Below are 21,114 nucleotides of genomic sequence, written 5' to 3'. Positions count from 1 at the left end.
GTACTTCTACTAACAGGCCACTTTATTAGAAACACCTACTTTGTACTTCCACTCACTGGCCACTTTTTTAGGAACACTCACCTTGTACTTTCATAAACTGGCCACTTTATTAGAAACAACTAACTTGTGCCTTCTCTAACCAGCCACTTTATTAGAAACACCTACCCTGGACATCAACTAACTGGCCACTTCATTAGAAACACCTACCTTGTATTTCTACTCACTGGCCACTTTATTAGAAACGCCTACCTTATACTTCCACTAACTGGCCACTTTATTAGCTTGTACCTCCATAATTATGGACTGAAGTCCATCTTTTGCTGCAGAGTTGTAAATCCTCCCGCTACCCCATTCTTTACTGGTCAGTTTCTGACCCCAGGATCACTGTTGTCCAGATATTATTTGCGTAGTGTCTGTGCTCAGCTCAGCAGTGTTTTCAGGGTTTTTACACATGTCAGTGTCACTGCCAGGTTGAGAATGGACCACCACTCAAAGCAGCCAACCAACAGGAGCTCTGTGGTCAGAAACTGACCACTGATGAAGGACTAGAGGAATGCTAACACAAACTGTGGATCAACAGATGGGCCACAGTCTCTAACTGTACACCAGCAAGGTGGAGCTACAAGAGAGGGGTTTCTAATAAAGTGGCCATGCTGACAGAGACATGCATCATTATAACAATATGAAATCCCATCTCTCTCTCTCTCTCTCTCTCTCTCTCTCTCCCTCCCTGCAGGTTATATCGAGGCAGCTGTCATTCCGGTGGGAGCTCGGCGAATCAAAGTTGTGGAGGACAAGCCATCCCACAGCTTCCTGGGTAATTGCTCATCTTGTTGCCATAACGACCAGCCCCCCTACACCTTTCCACTGGTTCAGACCTCACTGTTTCTGGACCTGGCCAAAAGAGCGCAGGCCGTTGCAGAGACTGACCTGCTTGTCTCTGGAGCTGCTGTGTGACAGATGACTCAACTCCCCTACAGGAGCACATGGAGCTGCGTGTCATCTTTCCATAGCTCCCACACTAAGCGGCAGTGACAGGCTGGATATCAGCACTAATGCGGTTTCTTGATCACTTAATCAATTAGAGGAGTATGAAAGCGATTGACCTGCGCATGCTCCACCCACAAGTGTGTTTCTTTTTTTGTTGTTGCTACCGTCGCGAGGTTGGACGAGCTTTACAGAATGCTGGCAGAAATCCCATTTAATCTAATGAGAAACTGTAAGGTTATGCTGGTAAAGTAGATCAGGTGTAGTTTTTTGTGTAGGTTTTTAGGGATAATCATCACCAGCCATTTTATTGTTACTTCCCTGCTATGCTTCTATACCTCTCTCTTTTGTTGTGTGAACTTTTTGATAAAGTTTAAGGCAAAATTTTGGTACACTGTCTGTTTGTACCAATAATGTCAGTATATATGGCAACTACAAGAGTGAAAATGCTGTCAGCAAATCCCTTACAGCTTGCCCTAACAGCAAGTGACGTGAATGATGACAACAAAACCGAAATGCTCCCATTATAATCAGTGAAGCTGTCTTCACCACTTCAACAGAGAGCAATGTACAGTGATTTTTATTTTTATTATTTGTTTTTTACATCCCATGTGTTGAACACAAGGCCCGCGGGCCAAGTCAGGCCCATGACACAGTCCCTTTCTGCCCATGAAATTATTTTAAGTTTCTATTCTAATAAGTCTGTTTTACCCTATGCCACTTATCCTTCTGGGTCACGGGGGGGAGCTGGAGCCTAGCCCAACAGTCCATCGCAGGGCAGACAGACAGATAGTTCAAGCAAATACTCAGTTTTTTAAAAAAAATACCGGAAACTACTGGAATTATTCTTCAACACGTATTCAATGCATGTTTTGCTGTTGCAGTTTTGGCATATTTTAAATAAACAATGGCTCGTTCAGATCATGGTAAAATGTTAAGTAAAAATGAAATTAAAACACAGCTGGCCCATGGATCTGCTAGAAATTTTTAAATAGGACCTTGTAATGGTTGAGTTTGACGCCAGTGTTTTAGATGGACACCCTGTTTCTTTTGTTGATGTGTTGCACTGCGTCACATCACAGTAATTCCACCTTAACAAAAGTACTGTGGTTAATCCAGCTGCCTCTTGTCAAAACATGGTTAAACCTGCCAAAAATGGATAAGGAAACAGGTGTCCATTTGGTTTTATAAAGATGTTAACCAAAATGAGACAGTCTAGAGAGTTCTGGAGGTTTCAGTTAGCAGTACCAGCATTTTCATTGCTGTAAGCTCATTCAAATTGGAGTTACAAGTATTACAAAAATGTTTTGTAGCTAAAAAAAATGTAGCTAAAATGTCCCAATCTTAAAAAAACTGATTTTTTACTTTACATTTACATTTATGGCATTTAGCAGATGCTCTTATCCAGGGTGACTTACAAAAGTGCACTCAGAATGCATCCATGAGTCCAAACTAAATTGTAGTTGATATCTTAAGCTGTTAGCTGATTGGTCCATAGTTTGTTTGTTTTGATTTGATGCACAGACTTGATGTTTCCAGTGTAGGCACCTGGAAAGCTTTGTGACTAGGGTTTTAGTGGTATAACAGTAATAAGGTATAACTTCTTAGGCTGGCATTTAAAAATTCTGATGTGTCAAATTTTTATTCCATGTCTGAATGGCTAAATAAACACATTCCACCAGTTTATGCTGTAGAGGTCTCACTGATCAGTGATGTAGAGTTCACTGATAGGTGGTGCTGATTGAAAGAGGAGAAAATTCAGAGCCAGAAAAGATGAAAAACTAAGCATGAAAGCAGCTCAGCAACAACCAAGAGCCACTCTCACCACGGAACATGTTCAATTTCAGCTTTCACTCTAACACTAGTAGAAAAAGATAAAATCTACATGATTATTATTTAAAATTAAGCTCACCAGACAAAAAATTAGTCACCTGTTACTGAAACATACCTAATAGCTTGTAATACCTCCATGATAACAGCTGTGATTCAATTTGGCCTGGACTGGACAAATTTCTGGATGTGTGTGACATCAATGTTCAGCCACTCTTGCATCAAAGAATTGCGCAATTTGGCCAGATTTTGTGGATGCCTTCCCTGGTGTCTTACTCGTTGTTCCAGGTAACCACACAGATTTTTAAGAGGATTCAGATCTGGGGATTTTGCGGGCCAGTCCAGATGTGTCAATGCTCCTGAATGTTCATCATGCCAGTTAGTCACATTTGCAGCCCGAATTGTCATCTTGGAATACGGGGATAGGAATGTTTATGTTCTTCGAAATGATGATGAACAGAAGGCAAAACCTCCAGCAGCTCAGTGTAGACACTGTTGTTCAAATTTACTGTTTCCTCAACCAAAGGACCCATTTCCGCATAATTAAAACACCACTAGAACATCACAGAGCTCCTCCAGCTTGAACCACACCTTCAACACAGTCCTCATTAAAGGCTTCCTGAGGTCTACGATTAACACGATGTCTAGCATTATTCACATACAGGCAGAAACAAGATTCATCTGACCAGATAACACATTTCCAGTCATCAACAGTCCAATTTTTGTGTCTCTTCGCCCACTGTTACCGGCAACTTTTGAGCAGAAATTAGTGTTCTTTCAGAAATTGGTTGTGAAGGAAATGCGTTGACTCCTAGAAGCAATTCTTGCCTGGAAGCGAAGCGATTTCTATTCACAAGCTGTGAAACATGCCGTCGGTCCCTGTCTGTCAGTTTCGTCTTTTGGGCAAAATTCTGACAAGAATGTAGACTTGTAGAATTTTTGCCGCTGCTGGTAGATCTGTGGGACAGTGCGCTACCAATACACCTGCAAATTCAGCTACTTCCTTCAGACTATGGCCTTTGGCACACCCAAATACAATCAGTCCTTTTTGCCAATCATTAACATCTGCTTTGAGTCCCATTTTCCACACATTGAACAAGACGTTCACTGCAGTGTACCACCTCTTCTTAATCTATGAATCCCGTCACACACCCTGCAGGTATTTATAGCCCAATCATCCTCATGCAACACCATTTGCAGGAGCCTGAAGTTACTAAACATGCAAGGTGACTGATTTTTTGTCCGGTAATTTATTTTGCTGATACTGATGAAACCAAGTTGTGAATATTATCAAATATGATCCAACAATATTACAGGCCAATCGATATATATGAGTCAAGCTGTAGTCAGGATCAGAGTGTTTGTTTTGGAGCTTCTTCCAGCTACAAGCACGTAGCAGTAAAGTCTATTTATATCTTTCTGGATAAGAAACATGGACAGATGAGTGTTTACACAGTTATTAGAGCTTCTTATTCCAATGCCACTCCTGCAAAAGTCAAAATCAGATTCTTATTGTTTGTGGTTTGCATGCCAGAGGAAGAGGAAGTGCTGACTGGGACGTCCTGCGCTGTATTCAGATTAATTATTGCCATTTGTAAGCAGTGTGATATTCACTATTGCCAAAACATTAGCAACTTATTTGTTATCTTAAATGCGCAGTTTGTGATTTCATCACCGTGAGGTGCAAACAAGCATCTAGTTCAGTCTGGCTTTGCTTCCGTAATGAAAGGACACTCCACGGCTTTTTTTTGAAATCCGCCAAAAAGTGCTGGAAGCGACTTGAAAGCCAACCCTTCCTTTTGAAAGAGGAACATCTGTTCTTCAAAGCACACACACACACACACACACACAGTCTGTCTCTCACACACACACTGCTCTCTGCTGTACAGTGTGTGAGCAACCACGTTTCTCAACTTTCTGCTGGTAGTAAACAAAACTGTCTCATACAAACCATTCCATGTGAAGAATTACGCATGCTTAAGGTTGTTTTTCTCATAATCATTATTATAAACAAGTACTCTGTCTCGTAATTGTTAAGCTGGATTGGTGTCTGTTTGTGTTTGAGGAACTCTCCTTTCTCGAATGGGGGGGTTCGGTTCCAGGGCTGTGTCTCTCTGGGCGCTATTGTCAGTTAGAAATGAAGACTAATATGATAATGGTCTACAAAGCTAAGATTAATAATTAAGGGCATCCCTTGGTGGCTTTATTGCTGTTTAAATAATCTGTTATTGCTTTGGAAGGACTAGAGGACCAGCTTCACAAGGACATGGCAAGATCGGTTTCAGTGCACCATGCACTGCATTGATTACGATATTTAAAATTATGTACATTTAGTGTTGGGTAATGTTATCCGTCCCTTATTTGGTTACGTTTTGCTAAGTTTGAGTCTGATTATGTGCTTTTGTAAAGTTTGAAAAAAGAGGCTGTAAAAGCAATTAATATTATTATTATTATTATTACACATTGCAAAGCAATCATTTTATATTAATCTTCTCTTTTTTTTTTGTTTTTGCCGTGGTGCTCCTCCCACAGTTTCCGAGATATCAAAAACGTTCCAAGTCCAGATTGTCTGGTCTGATTCTGTGATTCAGGCTTTTATACAGTTTTTTGATTGGATACACGGTTTTCATACAGTCTGCGTTAAATTCCGAATTTTTTCCCTTAGGAATGAATGGTGTGAAAAATTGCACGACAATCTACTTCTGCTGGACTGAAAGACACAGTTTCACATATACTATCTTAGTGCAGGCCCCCAAGCACAAATTGTGTTGTTCTGACATGCACTCATCTGTTTGTCATTTTTTTTCCATCTCTCGTTTCTCCCATAGAGTCCCATTCATTTTCACCATCACACAAACTTTACTACTTCTTTGCCCGACAGCCACATTCAGGGCAGGTCCTCAAGCTCTAATTCACAGCTATACTGACCTGCACTCCTCTATGTGTCATTTTTTCATCCCTCGTTCCTCACATAGACTCCCATTCATTTTCAACAACATGTAGCGAACACTTGGCAACTCCCTACGCACAACCACCTGGGATACCATAGTAACCGTCTAGCAACAACCTAGCAGGAAGTGGGAACCATTTCAGCCGCACAACCATTCTGTGTTTCCTTTTGAAAATGCACGTTTCTAGTTAATATTATTTTTATTATTATTATTATTAGAAGTAGTAGTAGTAGTAGTAGCAATAAGGTGATACTTTGTCTTTGAATTCAGCAAAGAATCTGTAGTTATCATGGCATTTTCCATACTTTGCATCTGTGTTGTCTTTTGCATAACCTTTATTATTCCCTCTTTTTCAGCTTTGAAAGACTCAAGCAAAAGATCCATAAACAACGACTGGAAAATCGAGCTGCCGGGGGAGTTTGAGCTTGCAGGCACCACTGTCCGCTACGTTCGGAGGGGGCTGTGGGAAAAGATGTCTGCCAAGGGGCCCACTAAGACTCCTCTCCACCTCATGGTAAACTCATCACCTTAGTCCGTACCCCTGGGGAACACCTTTGCCTCTTTTAACGGCTCAACACTCTTTCACACATTTGTTTGTCCTTTTTATGCAAGGAGCCTGCTTTTAAAGTCACGTACTGCTTATTTATGAGTTTTAAAGTCTAATAAAATCATAAGTTTGGTTTGGCTGTTTGTGTTACTAAAAGCTTTTGTGACTTCACTGAAAACGGCAGAACCGTTTTCCATGACCTGAGAGCCTTGCTGTATGTTTAAAATGAGCAAAGCGTGCCACTTTGCACTTGGAAAGATTTTCTTAATCCAGAACAAACATGCTAAATCACTGGGAAACAGCACGCGTCAATCACTCTTAGAGTAATAACTGTTTTGGTAGACCTGGACCTTCAAACCTTCACGTTGCTGGAACAGCTTTTCTCAGCTCTGTTCTCCGGAGACAGATATCTACATGACATCATCATGACATCATGCACTTCGCTAAGCCCTTCATTTTAGCCAGGCATCAGATGAAACGCAATCTTCTTCCCACCTTGTTCCAGTTAAGGTTTTCCCTGAAGCTCTTCAGGAACATGCAAGATACAATCAACACTGCTCCCTACAGTCAGGAAGGTTCTGGAGGAAAATGTTGTGTTTTGCCAGAGGAGCCCGAAGGAGCCCTGTGAAAGCTCCACCAATTAGTGCAATAAAGAAACGAAACGGGCTCTGAGCAGCCCCCCCTTGGATCACAGCCACTTAACTTCAAACAGCTCAAGTGTTTTCATCCCACTCTGGAATATTTTAGCAAAATTGAGGAGCTCCAGGGCTCTTGGAGTGGCTGTGACGCAGGTTTGTCTGGGTTTTACATGAATGATTTGATGCAAACCGCCTTAAAGCGAGAGTTGTAGGTGTTGCTTCTTAGATGTTAATATGTCATGCATTTACAACGTGGCATCATAATTTCACGAGACGCACTGACTAATCCGCATCTTATTAATCAGGCCTTCATACTGCAGGAAAAATGTTTAGCTGTTTCTTCTACATGACGTTTTAACCTGCTTGCTGCAGACTGCTTTAAACCAAGAGTAGGTGTTGCTTTTTAAATTTGCCATCATAATTTCATATAAAACACTTCCTAATCAGCAACTTATCAATCAGGTGTTTATACTAAGGAAAACATTTAGCTGGATATTAACTTTTATGGATTCTAACTGCAAATGCCAGGACTCCTCTTCAACTTTTGACAGACCTTTAGTGTGCCACTACACACTTACTGGCCACTTTATTAGAAACCCCCTCCCTTGCAGCTCCACTTTGATGGTGTACTGTTATAGACTAGCCCAGATTTCGGCAAATCCATGGGCCAGCTGTGCTTTTATTTTATTTTTACTGAACATTTTGCCATGATCTGAACAGGCCACTGCTTATTCTAAATATGCCAAAACTGCAACAGCTAATCTGGCATGGAATACTTATTAAAAATGATTCTAAATAAAAATAAATTGTTTTAGGTAGTTTTTTTAAAAACTGCCTATTTGCTTAAACTAGACACCAGGCATCTTTTCTTTCTGTATAACCGCTGGCCCCACAGATTATTGTTGGGGGAAGGGGTCAGAACACACACTGTGTTGCAGTGCGTACTGGGGACTCTAGTGCACCTCAGGGTGAAGCGAGCTAATGAGAATAGAAAATTCAAATTATTTCACAGCCGAATAAGACTGTGTCATGGGCCTCATGCTTAACACATTGGCTCTAGCCCTTCATCAGTGACCACAGAGCTGGTTAGATTTTGGAGTGGACAGGGGCATTTCTAGACTGCTAGTTGTACCATGCTCTTTATCAAGGGGGGCACAACCCAAACTCTCCAACCTCCATTCATGTCATTCATAGGGACAGAACCAGTCCTATGAAAAAGTGGGTCAACTTGATCGATACAGTTTCCAAACGTACTTATTTTCACTTAGAATATCAACAAAACGTGTGGATCGACCAGCAGCACCCAAAGTTTTGCAGCTGTGCTGTTAAATAAATTGCATCTGAACAATAGACCATTTTCACACTTCCATGTTTGTTGATGTGGAAGAGTAAATAGTAGCGTTAAACAGCTTCCGGTCATGCTGTAAACAATGGCTGATACTGTATGAAATTAATGCTGCGCTCCTAAATGCACCAATAATTCAACCATACAGCCTTAGCTGAGTTTCCACTCCATCAAGTTTAAAAATGTCTGCTTCAGCTGAAAAGTTCTGCTTGTCGTGAGTCACTTTTAACAAAGTAACCGATCAAAAAAGAGTGTAAAACTGAACTGGAGTGTGAATGTGGGCTGAACAGCAGGACAGATTTACCATATTTGTGATTAAAAATGCTCCCAGATAAATATTTATTCACTGGTATATTTACAATCCTGGAGATTGTCATCACAGAGGTTTGCTTAAAAACCATGAGAAATGGACTCCTCAGCACTGCAGCTTGGTGATTAGTTGACTGTAATGTAGAAATATGATACTGTGTCTCTGTGCTGGTCGTGTTGTTTAGGGCACTTGCTAACGTTTACATGAGCTGAGTTGGAAGAATTAATTGCCACTCCCTTAAACGGTGCAGGCGCAAGTATGATATCGCTAATGTTTACAACTGGGTGTGATGACGCAGTGACTGCAAAAAATGTCTGTTCTGTGCAAACTGAAGTCTTCATAGTAAAGACGCTGGGGCATTGTGGGAATTGTAATGCCACTCAGTACAAGGTGGAAGTGTCTAATAAAGTCAAGAAGGAAATTAAGTCTTGATTTTCCCAAAACTAGACAGAAAGAAGGCTCAAAACAGCATATGAACTGCAGTTAAACTGAATGCTGCACTCCCAGTCGTAATGAGGGCTTTCAGGTATTGAGCTATTGAGTTGGATATTAGGAGTGTCATCAAGTTTAAGATTGAAGAAGGTGGATGAAAGAATTCTTCTCTTTTTTCAGAGAGAAAGAGGAAGGGCAGAAGCAATGAATGCGCTTGTTCAAAGATCACTCAGGCAGCCTCTCTGTTCACAAAACATTAGCCTCCTTAGCTTAGCCCCTCAGCGAAAGAGAAAACAGCCCCCCTCAGATTGAAGAGATATAGCGGAGAGCCCTTGCCCCGGTGTGTTTGAGCTGGCAGCCAGAGTCGAGTGCCATTACTTGGACATGATTACAGGAATGGATGAGAGTACTCTCTCTCTTGCTCCTGGCAATGTGCTGGCCAACCAGTGTGAAGCTCTTCGGCTCTTCATGGCCTGCTGGAGTCATTTATTGATGTTGCCGGGAGTCTATCTGCTAATGAACTGACAACACTTGTCAAACTAGAGCGTAAATACAAAAAATCCACTCCAGATTTCCTTTCTTAAATGTAGCCAATCAGCCAAGAAAAGACGGCCTCTTTAGTTTTGCACTAAAGCAATAAGGCTAATGAAGGCAACAAGTAATAAACACTTTATGCTGTAAGTGTTATACTTTAACACTTTATGTTTTCTTTGAATTCTCTTTTAAAGCACTCTCAATCATCAGATTCATCCACTCAGGGAAGGGGTCCGAAGCACAACCCACATTAGAGAGTGTTCTTCCATATGTTGCATGCAATTACACATTTCCTCTAAAGGTCCCTAAATTCCCCAAACTTTAACTCATCAGTGGAAAGTTGGCACTTGTTATTAATTGTTTTTGACCACTGCGCATTTAAAGTGGAGAAAAACATATACAGCTCAGTGAATGTGAGTATTGTTAGCTATGCTGTCCAGCTAACTGTAGTGATATATCCATCAATCAACTCAGAGTACATTGAAGGAGGCCCTCATTTACAATGTAGCTGAGCATTATACAAAAACAAACAAGGGATTAGAAAGAGTAAATATATATGTATGATAGTAAAAGTGTCACACTGAAAATAAACAAGATCAAAAAATTATTATTAATATAGTACATAAATAACTTTAACTGGGGTGATTACTTTAACATTCATAATGTATTTACCTTTCCAAACAGCCAACGTAATGGTCGGTATTATAGATTTAACCATGCAGATTGATCTAAAGCTAAAGCTTCTATAATCTTATTTAAAAGTAGATTATTACCACTTTATTACTGTTGGTGGTGTGAGCAGCCATATTGATATTTTAAAATGTCTTAAAAGTTCAGGACGCTATCCCTAATAAGCCAATTTTAAATACACTGAAGTCTTTTGTTTTAAAGTCCCTCTTATGTTTTCATTCTACCTGTGTACTTTCTTTTATGTCTTTCTGAGATGCTGGATCTCAAGATGCCATAAGCAGTATGATTTATTTTTCTGTGTTTGTGTAAAGCATTTGAATTACGACTGTGTATGAAAGGTGCTATACGAAGAAACTTGCCTTGTCTAGCTTTGCCTAATGCATGCTGGGTATTGTAGTGAGAGATAAATAAGTATAGCTGGGGTATGAGCTTACACTGTTTACAGATATATTGCTCTTATTTGCCTTCATAGGGTAAGGATACTTTCTTATGCCTGTATCAGACAGATATCATTGATCTTAGTGAATGCTGTGTCCACTGTGACTGTTTACTCCTCATACTACACCTCAAGTCATTAATGAGTGCAGAAGGCAGTACAGTGATACCAATTCTACATCAGGCTCTATAAATTTTGTATCATTAAAATAAATAATACATTTCCAAGAAAAAAAAAATCCCAGAAGTTCTTAACCTTTCCAGTCCATCTCAGCTGCATTGACCTCTTTTTGTATTGATTTTCTCTCAGTATTCCACTCTGCTTCTCCTCCCAGGTTCTCCTCTTCCATGACCAGTCATATGGGATCCACTATGAGTACACAGTGTCTCTGAATCAGTCTCAGGAGAGCAGCAGCGAGGTGCAGAGAGAGCCAGAGTACCTGTACCTGTGGACACACAGCAGCTGGGAAAGCTGCAGCGTCCAGTGTGGAGGAGGTCAGTGCTAACAGTGTCTTACATGATAAAAAAAATAGATGTGTACTGCCTGTCAAAAGTTTGGGGACACCTAGATTTTTCTAAATGTTTTCAGTAAATATGTGTATGTCGTTTTACAATAACGTGCCATATTAAATTAAAAATGGTTTAGCCATTTTAAAATAACTACAGGCAAATGCTCTGCCCAAACCTGGCGTAAATAAACACTAAGGCTTTAAGTGAAGGGAGTTCCTGATTAGAAGAAAGCCGAAAGCCCGTCTTATTGTTCTTATTAAGTCTGCCTTGAGTCTAACTGAATCAAGCAGACTGCTGATTTGCTGTTAGATTTAATAGAGTTAGATGAAGGGTTGGCAGAACGGAGGCTAAACGTGGGCCTGCTCTCCAGCTGCTTCTCAAAGCCTTGATGCAAAGGTCTAAATGGGCGGACAGCACAGCTGCTCAATTATACCTGACTACATATACTCTGAGGACCAATACAGTGATTATGTTTATGGGAGAGGACTAAAGAGGGGTGTGGAGGAAATGACCTCAGCTCAGGGGTTTATAAGAGACAAGGCATCACAGGATAAAGAGGATGAAATGTTAAGTAATTCTAACAAATTTAGGTGATTGTTGGTGATAGCACCAAATATTTCTCTTGTAGCTCATCTGAACAAGCAGAGAAAATGTGTGGAAACTGCAGATTCTAAACTTTCAAGAAATAGCCTTTCAACATTTTAGCAACCACCTGGGATACCATAGCAAAGGCCTACTAGCACCTTAGCAACCACCTGGGATACCTTCATAATGGCCTACTAACACCTTAGTAACCTCCTAGGATACCATAGCAGTGGCCTACTAGCACCTGAGCAACCACTAGGGATACCTTTGTAATGGCCTACTAACATCTTAGCAACCTCCTAAGATACCATAGCAATGGCGTAGCAACACCATAGCAACACCATAGCATTGACTCTAGAATTCTAAAGAATAGATGAAGTAAAGAAATGATGTAGTGAAAGCTTGCATTTCCCTTTATAATGACGCTGGCAGCTAGTAGCTTTGAGTGTAAAACAGATCTAGAATCATACTTTCACAAGTAAACACAAGGTGTAAGGGAATAGTTTGTCCGACTGATGGCCTGTCATTCAGAGATGCTGCACAATGTAGCACAAAACTGCACACAATCACTCTCATTCTGAAAAGACACATCACGCTTCCCTCTGCCAGCCTCCAAATTACTCTCCTCTGGACCGTAGCTGTGCTCCCTGTGGAGAGTGCAGCACTGGTGTATCTTCTGTGAACAGGGACAATAATGAGTATTGTATGTGTGCTTGCAGGCGGTCGACTGCAACGCTGTGGGCAGTCTCAGCCTCCTTCATACACACCGTCTCTGAATTGGACATGGTTAAAGGAATAGTTTATAAGAAAATCTGATTTACACTGTTACCCCACGTACCCCAAATGTACTTGATCTGCCAAGACATGTCTGGTGTCTGATGTTTACTTCTTTTAGAGCTGGGGATGCAAGGCTACCGTAGATGGACAGAAATACGGACTCAATTCAGGCTTCAAAATGGCTACTTCTGTTTTTAGCTGTGCAATGTGTTTTTTTATCAGTGTAATTTTTTAGATGATGATTTAGGCTTGTGGTCTGCAAAATGGTACTTGGAGAATAAACTGCCTTTACTAGCTATGTTCGAGTTTTATATATTTGTCCAAATCTGATGGGACTCGACTGCTCACGTGAAACATCCAGGCTACCTGCTACGCCCTTGCCAGCCGCTAGGAGGGACCGAAGAGCCAGGACTGAGTAATTATGGCTGAGTGGTAGCAGCTGTGGGTGCTCACAGCTGTGGGTGCTCACAGCTGTGGGTGCTCACACGCTGTTCACGCGCAGTCTTGACTTTATGCCGCTATGCGCAGGTTGCTGTGACTCAGCCCGTAATCTCGGCATTTGTCTCAAGTTTCGAGTCTTTACTTTTCTCTTGTCGTTCTACAGCGTAAGTATATAAAAAAAGATCTCATGAGTATTCCTCGCTCTCCGTGTTTAGTGAGAGTCAAGAGAGATTAAAGAAGGTGTTTTTTGAGTGTTCTCAGTTTGGTTCATACTTGTAAGCCCTTAAGTTCACACAGCCGTTACCCCCTTCAGTGGCATGAGCATAGCACGCCAGTCTGGTAACGTAGTGATTTGAGGGTTTGATGACCAGTCACTTTCCTTGTTTTCCACTTTTCCCCCTTTACTTCATTCCTTGTCTAATTCGTTCATCCCAGCTCTTAGTCTCTTTCGTTTTATTTATTATATTTATCCATTTCCTCTATTGGTCAGCAGGTGATTCGTCCCTTAGCACTACCGACTACTAACAGAAGGGTCGTGAGTTCAACGCTTGCTCAGGGCGAACCCCCTGGCACGTAATAGCACATTATTTCTCACATATGTGTCGGGCTTAAATTTCAAACTGCCTCCCACTTTTAGTAGATTTTAGTAGAGACCCAAGCTTTGTTTTTCGTAGATTGTGAAAAAATTCATATCCTCATATGTGCTCAAATGTGTTACACTACTACTCTTATACATATCTCTAAAAAGCATTATTTTTGTGCTGGAAGTTGTAAAAATACTAATTTCAGTGGGGTTTTTTTTGGTTATTTTTTTGTGCAGTGTCTATTTTCGTATGCACCTCTTCTATAAGACAAGTTTACCAAGATGGGATCATTTTTTAAAATGCCATAGCACATACGTTGCACTACTGATACCATTTGGATCAGATTTTTTTATTATGAGACGTATAATATTTTGTAATATATATTACAATAATATAATATATAATATGAATATGAATTTGTTTAAAATAGAAACAAATTTTGTAATTATTTTTTTTATTTTAGTATTTTTTTGTAAATTTTTACATTATCATATTTATCAGAAAATCACGACTATTATAGTCAATACACAATAATTTTACCACAACTATCATTAAAAATATCAGGTTTTGTAAATACTATTTTACAGAGGACTAAATGTCATCAGGTTGTTGTCAGGTTCGAGCAGAAACTTTTTGGGCCCAATTCAAAATTTCAGAGCCAATTAAAGCTCTCATCTACATTAGCCACACATGCCTCATAGCTCCAGTGCAGAACTAAGGAAGCCAACTTCAGACACCAAACATATCTTTTCTGATCGACTACATTTGCAGTACAGGTAAAATTTTTAACATTGAACTTGTGTCTGAACTATTCCTTTAAAGTGTATCTGCCATCTCAGCTGGAGCAGACGCTGCTGGAGGAAATGGGGACAGTGCTGGTGCGCTAATCTCTTGCAGAGAGCCGTGTGGTGACACCTAAAGCAATTTCCAATCAAAAAGCCATTTGCAAAAGTGCGCCTTATCTGGTCATTGTTTCTGAAAGAATAGAGGTGTAATTGTGTGTGAGATTCGATTTGCAGCTTTGTGGAGTAAAACGGCTCTGAAACTCTTTTCTCCCTGTACTGTACGTTCTCAGTCCGTTAATCTGCTTATTTTGTGAAGTGGTGGTCCGTATGTTTTCCTTTTTACATCCAATTGTATTCAGGATTGCAATCACATTGAATTGTGGTTTATTTTAAGGTTTATAATTATAATGTCAAAGTATCTTATCCACAAGTGCGTACCCCTCAAACTAGATCTAAAATCTCTGTAGACCAACTGAAATAAGACGAAGCAGGAATAAATGCAGAATATGTTCTATACATCCCTGTTAGTAATGACTCAAAAAGACTGGTGATCCATGTATCATCCAGGTTAGGAGATGGAGAGAATGGTATGTCTGTTGTAGGGTTCAGTGGATGCTGACTGTTGGTGTTGGAAAACCCCAGTGTCCTGATCGAGGCTTTAACAGGTTAATATTACTACCATTATAACCAATAATAGAATTGCAAGGGTTACTTTAAAATGTATTTAGATACAGATATTAAATATATATTAAAGTAAGATAATCTGATTACTTCTGTCAATTCTGGATTACTTTTTAAAGGCATATAATTAAATAAACACATAAGGAAACAATGTCAGCAAGACTTTTCAATAAGAATGTAACTTAACATGATCCAAACAGGAAAAGCAGATGATATTGTGCCTCACAGAAACAACTGCTGATCTCACATTTAGCGAAACGGCCAAATCTAAGTGGAGTAACATATGGAAATATTTGAAGTATAAACATGAAAAAATATGTATAATGTCCCTCAGCTTTCAGTGGCTTGGGCACATTACAGAAATCAGTATGTCCTAGGAGTTTATGAAGGCATTGATTTCTAAGAGGGAGCTGATTGTTTTAGTTACAAATGCTGAGAGTTTACACATTAGAACTTGTGCACCCATCGTTCAGAAACTGTTAAAGAAAGAAATCATTTGAAATCATGAAAAAAAAACTTTTCTGAACTTTTAATTAAAGCTACACTATGTAAGTTCTTTTTTGTTGTTAAATTGAAAAAAGAAGGATTACTGAGGCAGGAGTGAGTGTGCTGCTGTGAGTCACCTGAAATAATAATTTGAAGATGTGTTGGGTCAAGTTTTTTGGACCATATCATATGTCTTTACAGTGTCACATGCACAGGCTCAAAAAGAAGGTCTGGCTTCTTGCACTCGCCTGGCGCTGTTCACATTCACAATCTAAGCTTAGCTGTTGCAGCTAAAACGCATCTGCAAATTGTGTACAAGGACAGACAGAGATAATCTACATAAAAGAAATGTATGTTTTAAAAGGATTGTGCGTAACTAATGTTGTTCTCTTACTTTACATTCTAACAGCAAGCGACATGAGTGAGCAACAGCTACAAAACCAAAACACTCCCATCACAATCAGTAAACTGGTTACACCAGCCAAGCCCGTTTCTGTTTTTGACGTGTCACTTTGTTACTTCACCTCAAATGGATTAGGTTGCGTGAGTGGGCAGGAGCGAGATTAAATCTCGTGGGAGCGGGCAGGGGCGGGACTGAAAGAAGTGTCCCCCACAGACCTCTAGACCTCAAACTTACAAAATCCAGTTTTCTAACCTGCGACATTCAGTCTTATATTTAACGTTTATTTTTCTCCTTTCCCCCACAACCCAGAAGGATAAGCGGTTTAGAAAATGTGTGTGTTTATGTGTTTCTCCGTTCAAACGTCATTTAAATCTCCAGAAACAGAGAAGTAAAGTTATACCCGGCTGTTTGCAGCTACGTTAGGGGTCAACAGTTTATCTCTCGGCTGATGTGGCCTTACACTTCCTATGATGAGTTTCATGAAAGGAAGTGTAAGTGCCTGTGGAGAGCCTGTAGACTTCTGTGCTTTTAAATGCTTTGAGAGACTCTCCAGAATAGGGAGAGGGCCTGTGCATGAGATAAATATATATGTGAGGAAAACACAAATTTGGTAGCAGAAAAATCACGTGACTGAAATCCTAGGATTGTCTGATAACTCAGTGGTTTGTTTACAGTTTGGCAGTAATTGCTACGAGCGAACGTGTTTGTGTAGGTGGACCGTAGATAGGTCAATTGCTGGCATGTCCACATCCCTCCAGACAGTCTTTCTGAGACACACTTCTGCTTTCAGTTAGCTTCTGTCACACTCCGCTGCAGAAGAGAAAGAAGCCGTGTTGCCCTGGTTACTGTACAGCACGGCGCTGTAGAAAGTTTTCAGACAAAACAGCAGGAGCCGATTGTTGACCCCTCAATGAGCTCCTGTAGCCTTCGCATTTGAATCGTCCAGCTGAGGCCGTAGCAGGTATGAGTGCTGGCTCTGAACCCAGCAAGAGAATACCTGAATTTAGATTGGAAAAAAAGTGATTGGCCAAAGATGGAGGAATCCATCCAAGAAAGAACACTGTGGAATGTCATGCTAGCTGCTTTCAAAAGTACATGTGTCTCTTATTGTGTGCTAATAGTCCATTTTTATAGCACTTTTCAAAATAATTAGGGCAGTTAGCTACACGTACAAGAGTCAAAATTCTTATCTCAAGTGGTCTGGATTATTATTGGTAGTGGTTAAAATTCTTTTTCAGCTTTTAGCAGTATGCCACAAAATGCTGATAACATGATGCACAAGCAATGCTAACATTACCATGTTTAGCTGAATAGCAGATTCAAGGGTGTTTCAGTCACATTTCAAATGAAAATGAAAATGCAGCAGACCTTCAATCCTACTGTCTGGTCTCCTGCATAAAGGCATGGCCGGCCTTTCGGGGTTAGCATTAGCCTAACATGGACACCAGATCAGTTGCAGCACTTCTCTTACTTCTCGTACTGCCTGAGAAGCCACCTGACTCGGTCAGCTGGATCAGGCAAGGCCACTGTCAGGGCCTTGTCCACACAACACGCCGTGGACTAACTGGTACTGAAGTGTGAATGACTGTAATGTTCTCCAAATTCCAGCAGGGTCTGATGGTCAGAGGGACGAGTGTACAGGACACATTCATGAGACAAATGACTTGAGGAATTCGATGAAGCTGAAATTAGCTTCTAATTCAAATTTCCTGTTCCACCTTAAATGGTACAGCACTTACATTAAGGTACCATTCTGGTGCCAGAATGTAACTGCTGCACCATTTAAGGTGGAATGGAAAATTTGAACAAGAAGCTGGTGAATGAATAATAAGGACATTTAGCATTATGTTGTTCAGGTGTGCTTTTATTATTTTGCTGCATGATATATGTGTGTGTGTGTGTGTGTGTGTGTGTGTGTGTGTGTGTGTGTGTGTGTTTGTGTGTAGACATAGCTATATAGACAAAGCTTGTCTTGTCACTATTGCTGCAGCTACAACCCTACAAGTTGATGAAGACCGAGGCAGATATACCAGAATGACCCCAAAAAAATATGAAAAAATATCTGGACACTTTAGATAGTTTCCAGAAAACACTATGTGGAGATGATTAGCTTTCTCCAATGCATGAGCTTTTACAAAAACTAATTAAAACGTCTACCAAGAACTGCCAAAGCTCTTAATTAATAAACACATCCATACATTTATATAAAGCTTCTCATTTGCCAGCTTCTTATTCAAATTTTCCATTCCACCTTAAATTGTGCTGCAGTTGCATTCAGGTGCAATATACCATATACCTTATACAGAGAATGCATTTCATAAAAGAAGCTGGTGAATGAGAGGCTTACATCAACTCACCTCAATAAATGCATCCTTAATTAGGAAATATGTTAAAATGCATTCTTGCTTGAAAATGTTTAGTGAGCAGCTAATGAGCAGCACAGCAGAGCTGTGATCAGCCACTGGAGCTGCTGGACTATTGAATGCATCTCACTGGCTGATCTAATGCTGCAGGCCAAACCATGCACTTCTGTAATTTATCTACTACACTAATGAGTGCACTTCTAATGGTGCTGCACTGTTTTTTACAGACTAGTGTGCTAGTATGCAGTTTGATAGAAGCAAGGCAGCAGGAAATCTCAGCTGTTTAGATATCAGCTTTCATTTGTTATCACTACAACAATAAATCAAATCAAGGCAATGCACTCAAATATATCAAGTAATATGCTTTAAAAGTGATATCTCAGTGATAATAACTGAGTATTGTAAACAAAAAGGTGTTTTACTGTCTTTGCTGGAACAGTTATGGCTTTATGTCATTATAAATTGCCTCAGTGCTGCGAATGAACTTGAAGTTGCTTACCAAAGCGATACAGTGAATTCAGTGCCACCAGAATACTATGGATACTACCCACCACTACTGATGAAGAGTATGACACTTGACATGTGTATGACATACAGAATATGACCTAAAGAGGTATAAAGCCCCTCAGAATTGGGCTGTGGAGCAGTGGAACTGTGTTCTCTGGAGTGATGGAGCTCCATCCAATATCACTGGGATGAGTTGGAGTGATCCAGAACTGACCATTCAACATCAGAACCTGACCTCACTAGTGCTCAATCAAATCCTCACAACAATGTTCCAACATCTAGTGTAAAGCCTTCCCTGAACAGTAGAGGCTGTTACTGCAGCAAAGGAGGACAAACTGCCTCTTAACACCGTTCATTTCGGCAGAAACGCTGGATGAGCAGGTGTCTACAAACTTTTGGACTATATAGCCTATAATGGAATTTGATTATTCATGATTTCCATGAGTTCCATGAGTTTCTCTCTCTCTCTTTCTCCTTTAGTTTCTCTCTTCTCTTCTTCCTCCCTCTTTTATTTTGTCCCTCCTCTGCCCTTCAGCAATCTCCTCTCTGAGGGATTAGTTTCTGACTGCTCATGGTTTGCCTTGGTGCATTCATCACTGCACAAAATGAATAAGATAATCCTGCAGTTTGGCTCCCTGCCACACTTCTGAAGCAGCCACTGGTTTGAAGGCGGGTTTTGCAGCACGTAAGGGTCAACGCATTACCCACAACTCATTTGGTCAGAGTCCAGTTAATTGCTATAAATAGCCTCTCTGAGTTTTGGGTCATTATCTGTAATTAACAGTGTTTTACTCTCTAATTGCCTCTCAATTAGTCAGGACCCTGATGTAGCTGGGTTGGAAGGTTGCGGAGGCCAAACTGAGCAGTGGGTTAGAGTGAAGCTTTTCAGCTGAATAAGTCTTACTGATCATGTAAAGTCATGTGTAGTAAACATGTATGTTTGTGCAGGTTATGTAATCTAATTACATAATAAGTTCAAACAGGTGCATTCAAGCAGGAAAACTAGTACATGTATGTGTTCAGTGAATAGGTATGTTTGTGATTTATGGATATATTGTTTTCATGAACTGCCACACGGGTTGTGTTTTATATTAAAATGTTGGACCAGGTGTTTTTAATCATCTTTTATGATCTGCTTGAGATGCTTCTGTAAGCTCAAATGTGGCAGAGCTCTTAGCACTGGTGTTATTGTTGCTTGACTGCACTACTTGATGTAATTACACAGTAATTACATAGTAGTTACATAGCAAATCATAGTTCAGTCCAGTTTACATTCTGTATCGACAGGTTTGAGTCTGCAATTCTAATTTCTGTTTGTTTAGTTGTAAAACAATGACAATAATGTAAAGAATGTTTTTTCTTTTTATCAAATTCATAATGAAATATCCCCTCTTCTACTTACAAACACAATTGTGGGATGGATAGAGGGTTCAGTATATGCACTTTCCACACAATTTCTCCATTTGTTTCAGTTATCTACAAGTCAGATATAATGATAATAAATAATAAAAAATGACACATGCAGCTCCTGATGCTTAACTGTATATTCACTGTTTCAGCTGAAGTGTTTTTCTTTCCTCAGGAGAGAGAAAGACAATGGTTTCCTGCATGAGGATTGTTAATAAGACCATGATGGTGGTGAATGACAGCCACTGTCAGCCAGAGAACCGTCCAGCGCCTCAAATCCGCCGCTGCAACACACACCCCTGCCAGTACAGGTAACACAGCGTTCTATTACAGTCTGTACTGTACACTAGAGATCCTCTGTTTAATGCTGGCACCTGCCAACATTGGGGTGATATTGTGGTGGAATAGTAAATCTACAGCAAACAGTCCTATTGTGCGGTAAATGAGTTAGGGCTGAAATGTTTTGCCGTACCTACATTTTTCCTCCGAATGTCACCAGATTCACTGAAATAAATGGTCAAAATATGGCTGCTGAATGCTATTCAGTAGAATGATGCATGAAACAGTGCAGAAGTTTAATAGACCTACTTTCACTCAGTGTCATTGCAGTGCGCAGGAGTGCGAGCTTGCTAGTATTATTTGTATTTCGACTGATAAATTACCTCGACATTCAGAGAATCTAGTGGTATTCGGGGGAAAATATACTCAGGACAAAATGTACCAGGTAATATTTTAATAATATTGTAATATTTTAGTTTTTTATGCTGTTCATTTTTCCAATAGAGATGAACAGCTTAAACCTGGAGATTCTACTATGGGCGTGAGGCCGACTACAGAATGACACATGACTTCAGAGGTCTTCGGTGTTTAATCCATATCATTCAGC

At 40.2% G+C, this 21,114-nt stretch overlaps 1 protein-coding gene across 2 annotated transcripts in view; it reads left to right on the top strand.

The window, feature by feature from the left end:
* adamts17 (ADAM metallopeptidase with thrombospondin type 1 motif, 17) overlaps positions 1–21,114 on the top strand; it is a 178,174-nt gene that overhangs the window by 125,874 nt on the left and 31,186 nt on the right. For both annotated transcript variants that reach the window (XM_036586807.1, XM_036586806.1), the window contains 4 exons: positions 737–817; positions 6,125–6,282; positions 11,035–11,194; positions 20,404–20,539. In XM_036586807.1, the coding sequence (XP_036442700.1) occupies positions 737–817; positions 6,125–6,282; positions 11,035–11,194; positions 20,404–20,539 (535 nt within the window). The remainder of the gene's footprint in view (positions 1–736; positions 818–6,124; positions 6,283–11,034; positions 11,195–20,403; positions 20,540–21,114) is intronic.

This window comes from Colossoma macropomum, unplaced genomic scaffold (genome assembly GCF_904425465.1).
Source record: "Colossoma macropomum unplaced genomic scaffold, Colossoma_macropomum, whole genome shotgun sequence".
Lineage (NCBI taxonomy): Eukaryota > Metazoa > Chordata > Actinopteri > Characiformes > Serrasalmidae > Colossoma > Colossoma macropomum.
The sequence above is the reverse complement of the archived record's forward strand: the minus strand, read 5'-3'. Positions and strand labels throughout refer to the sequence as shown.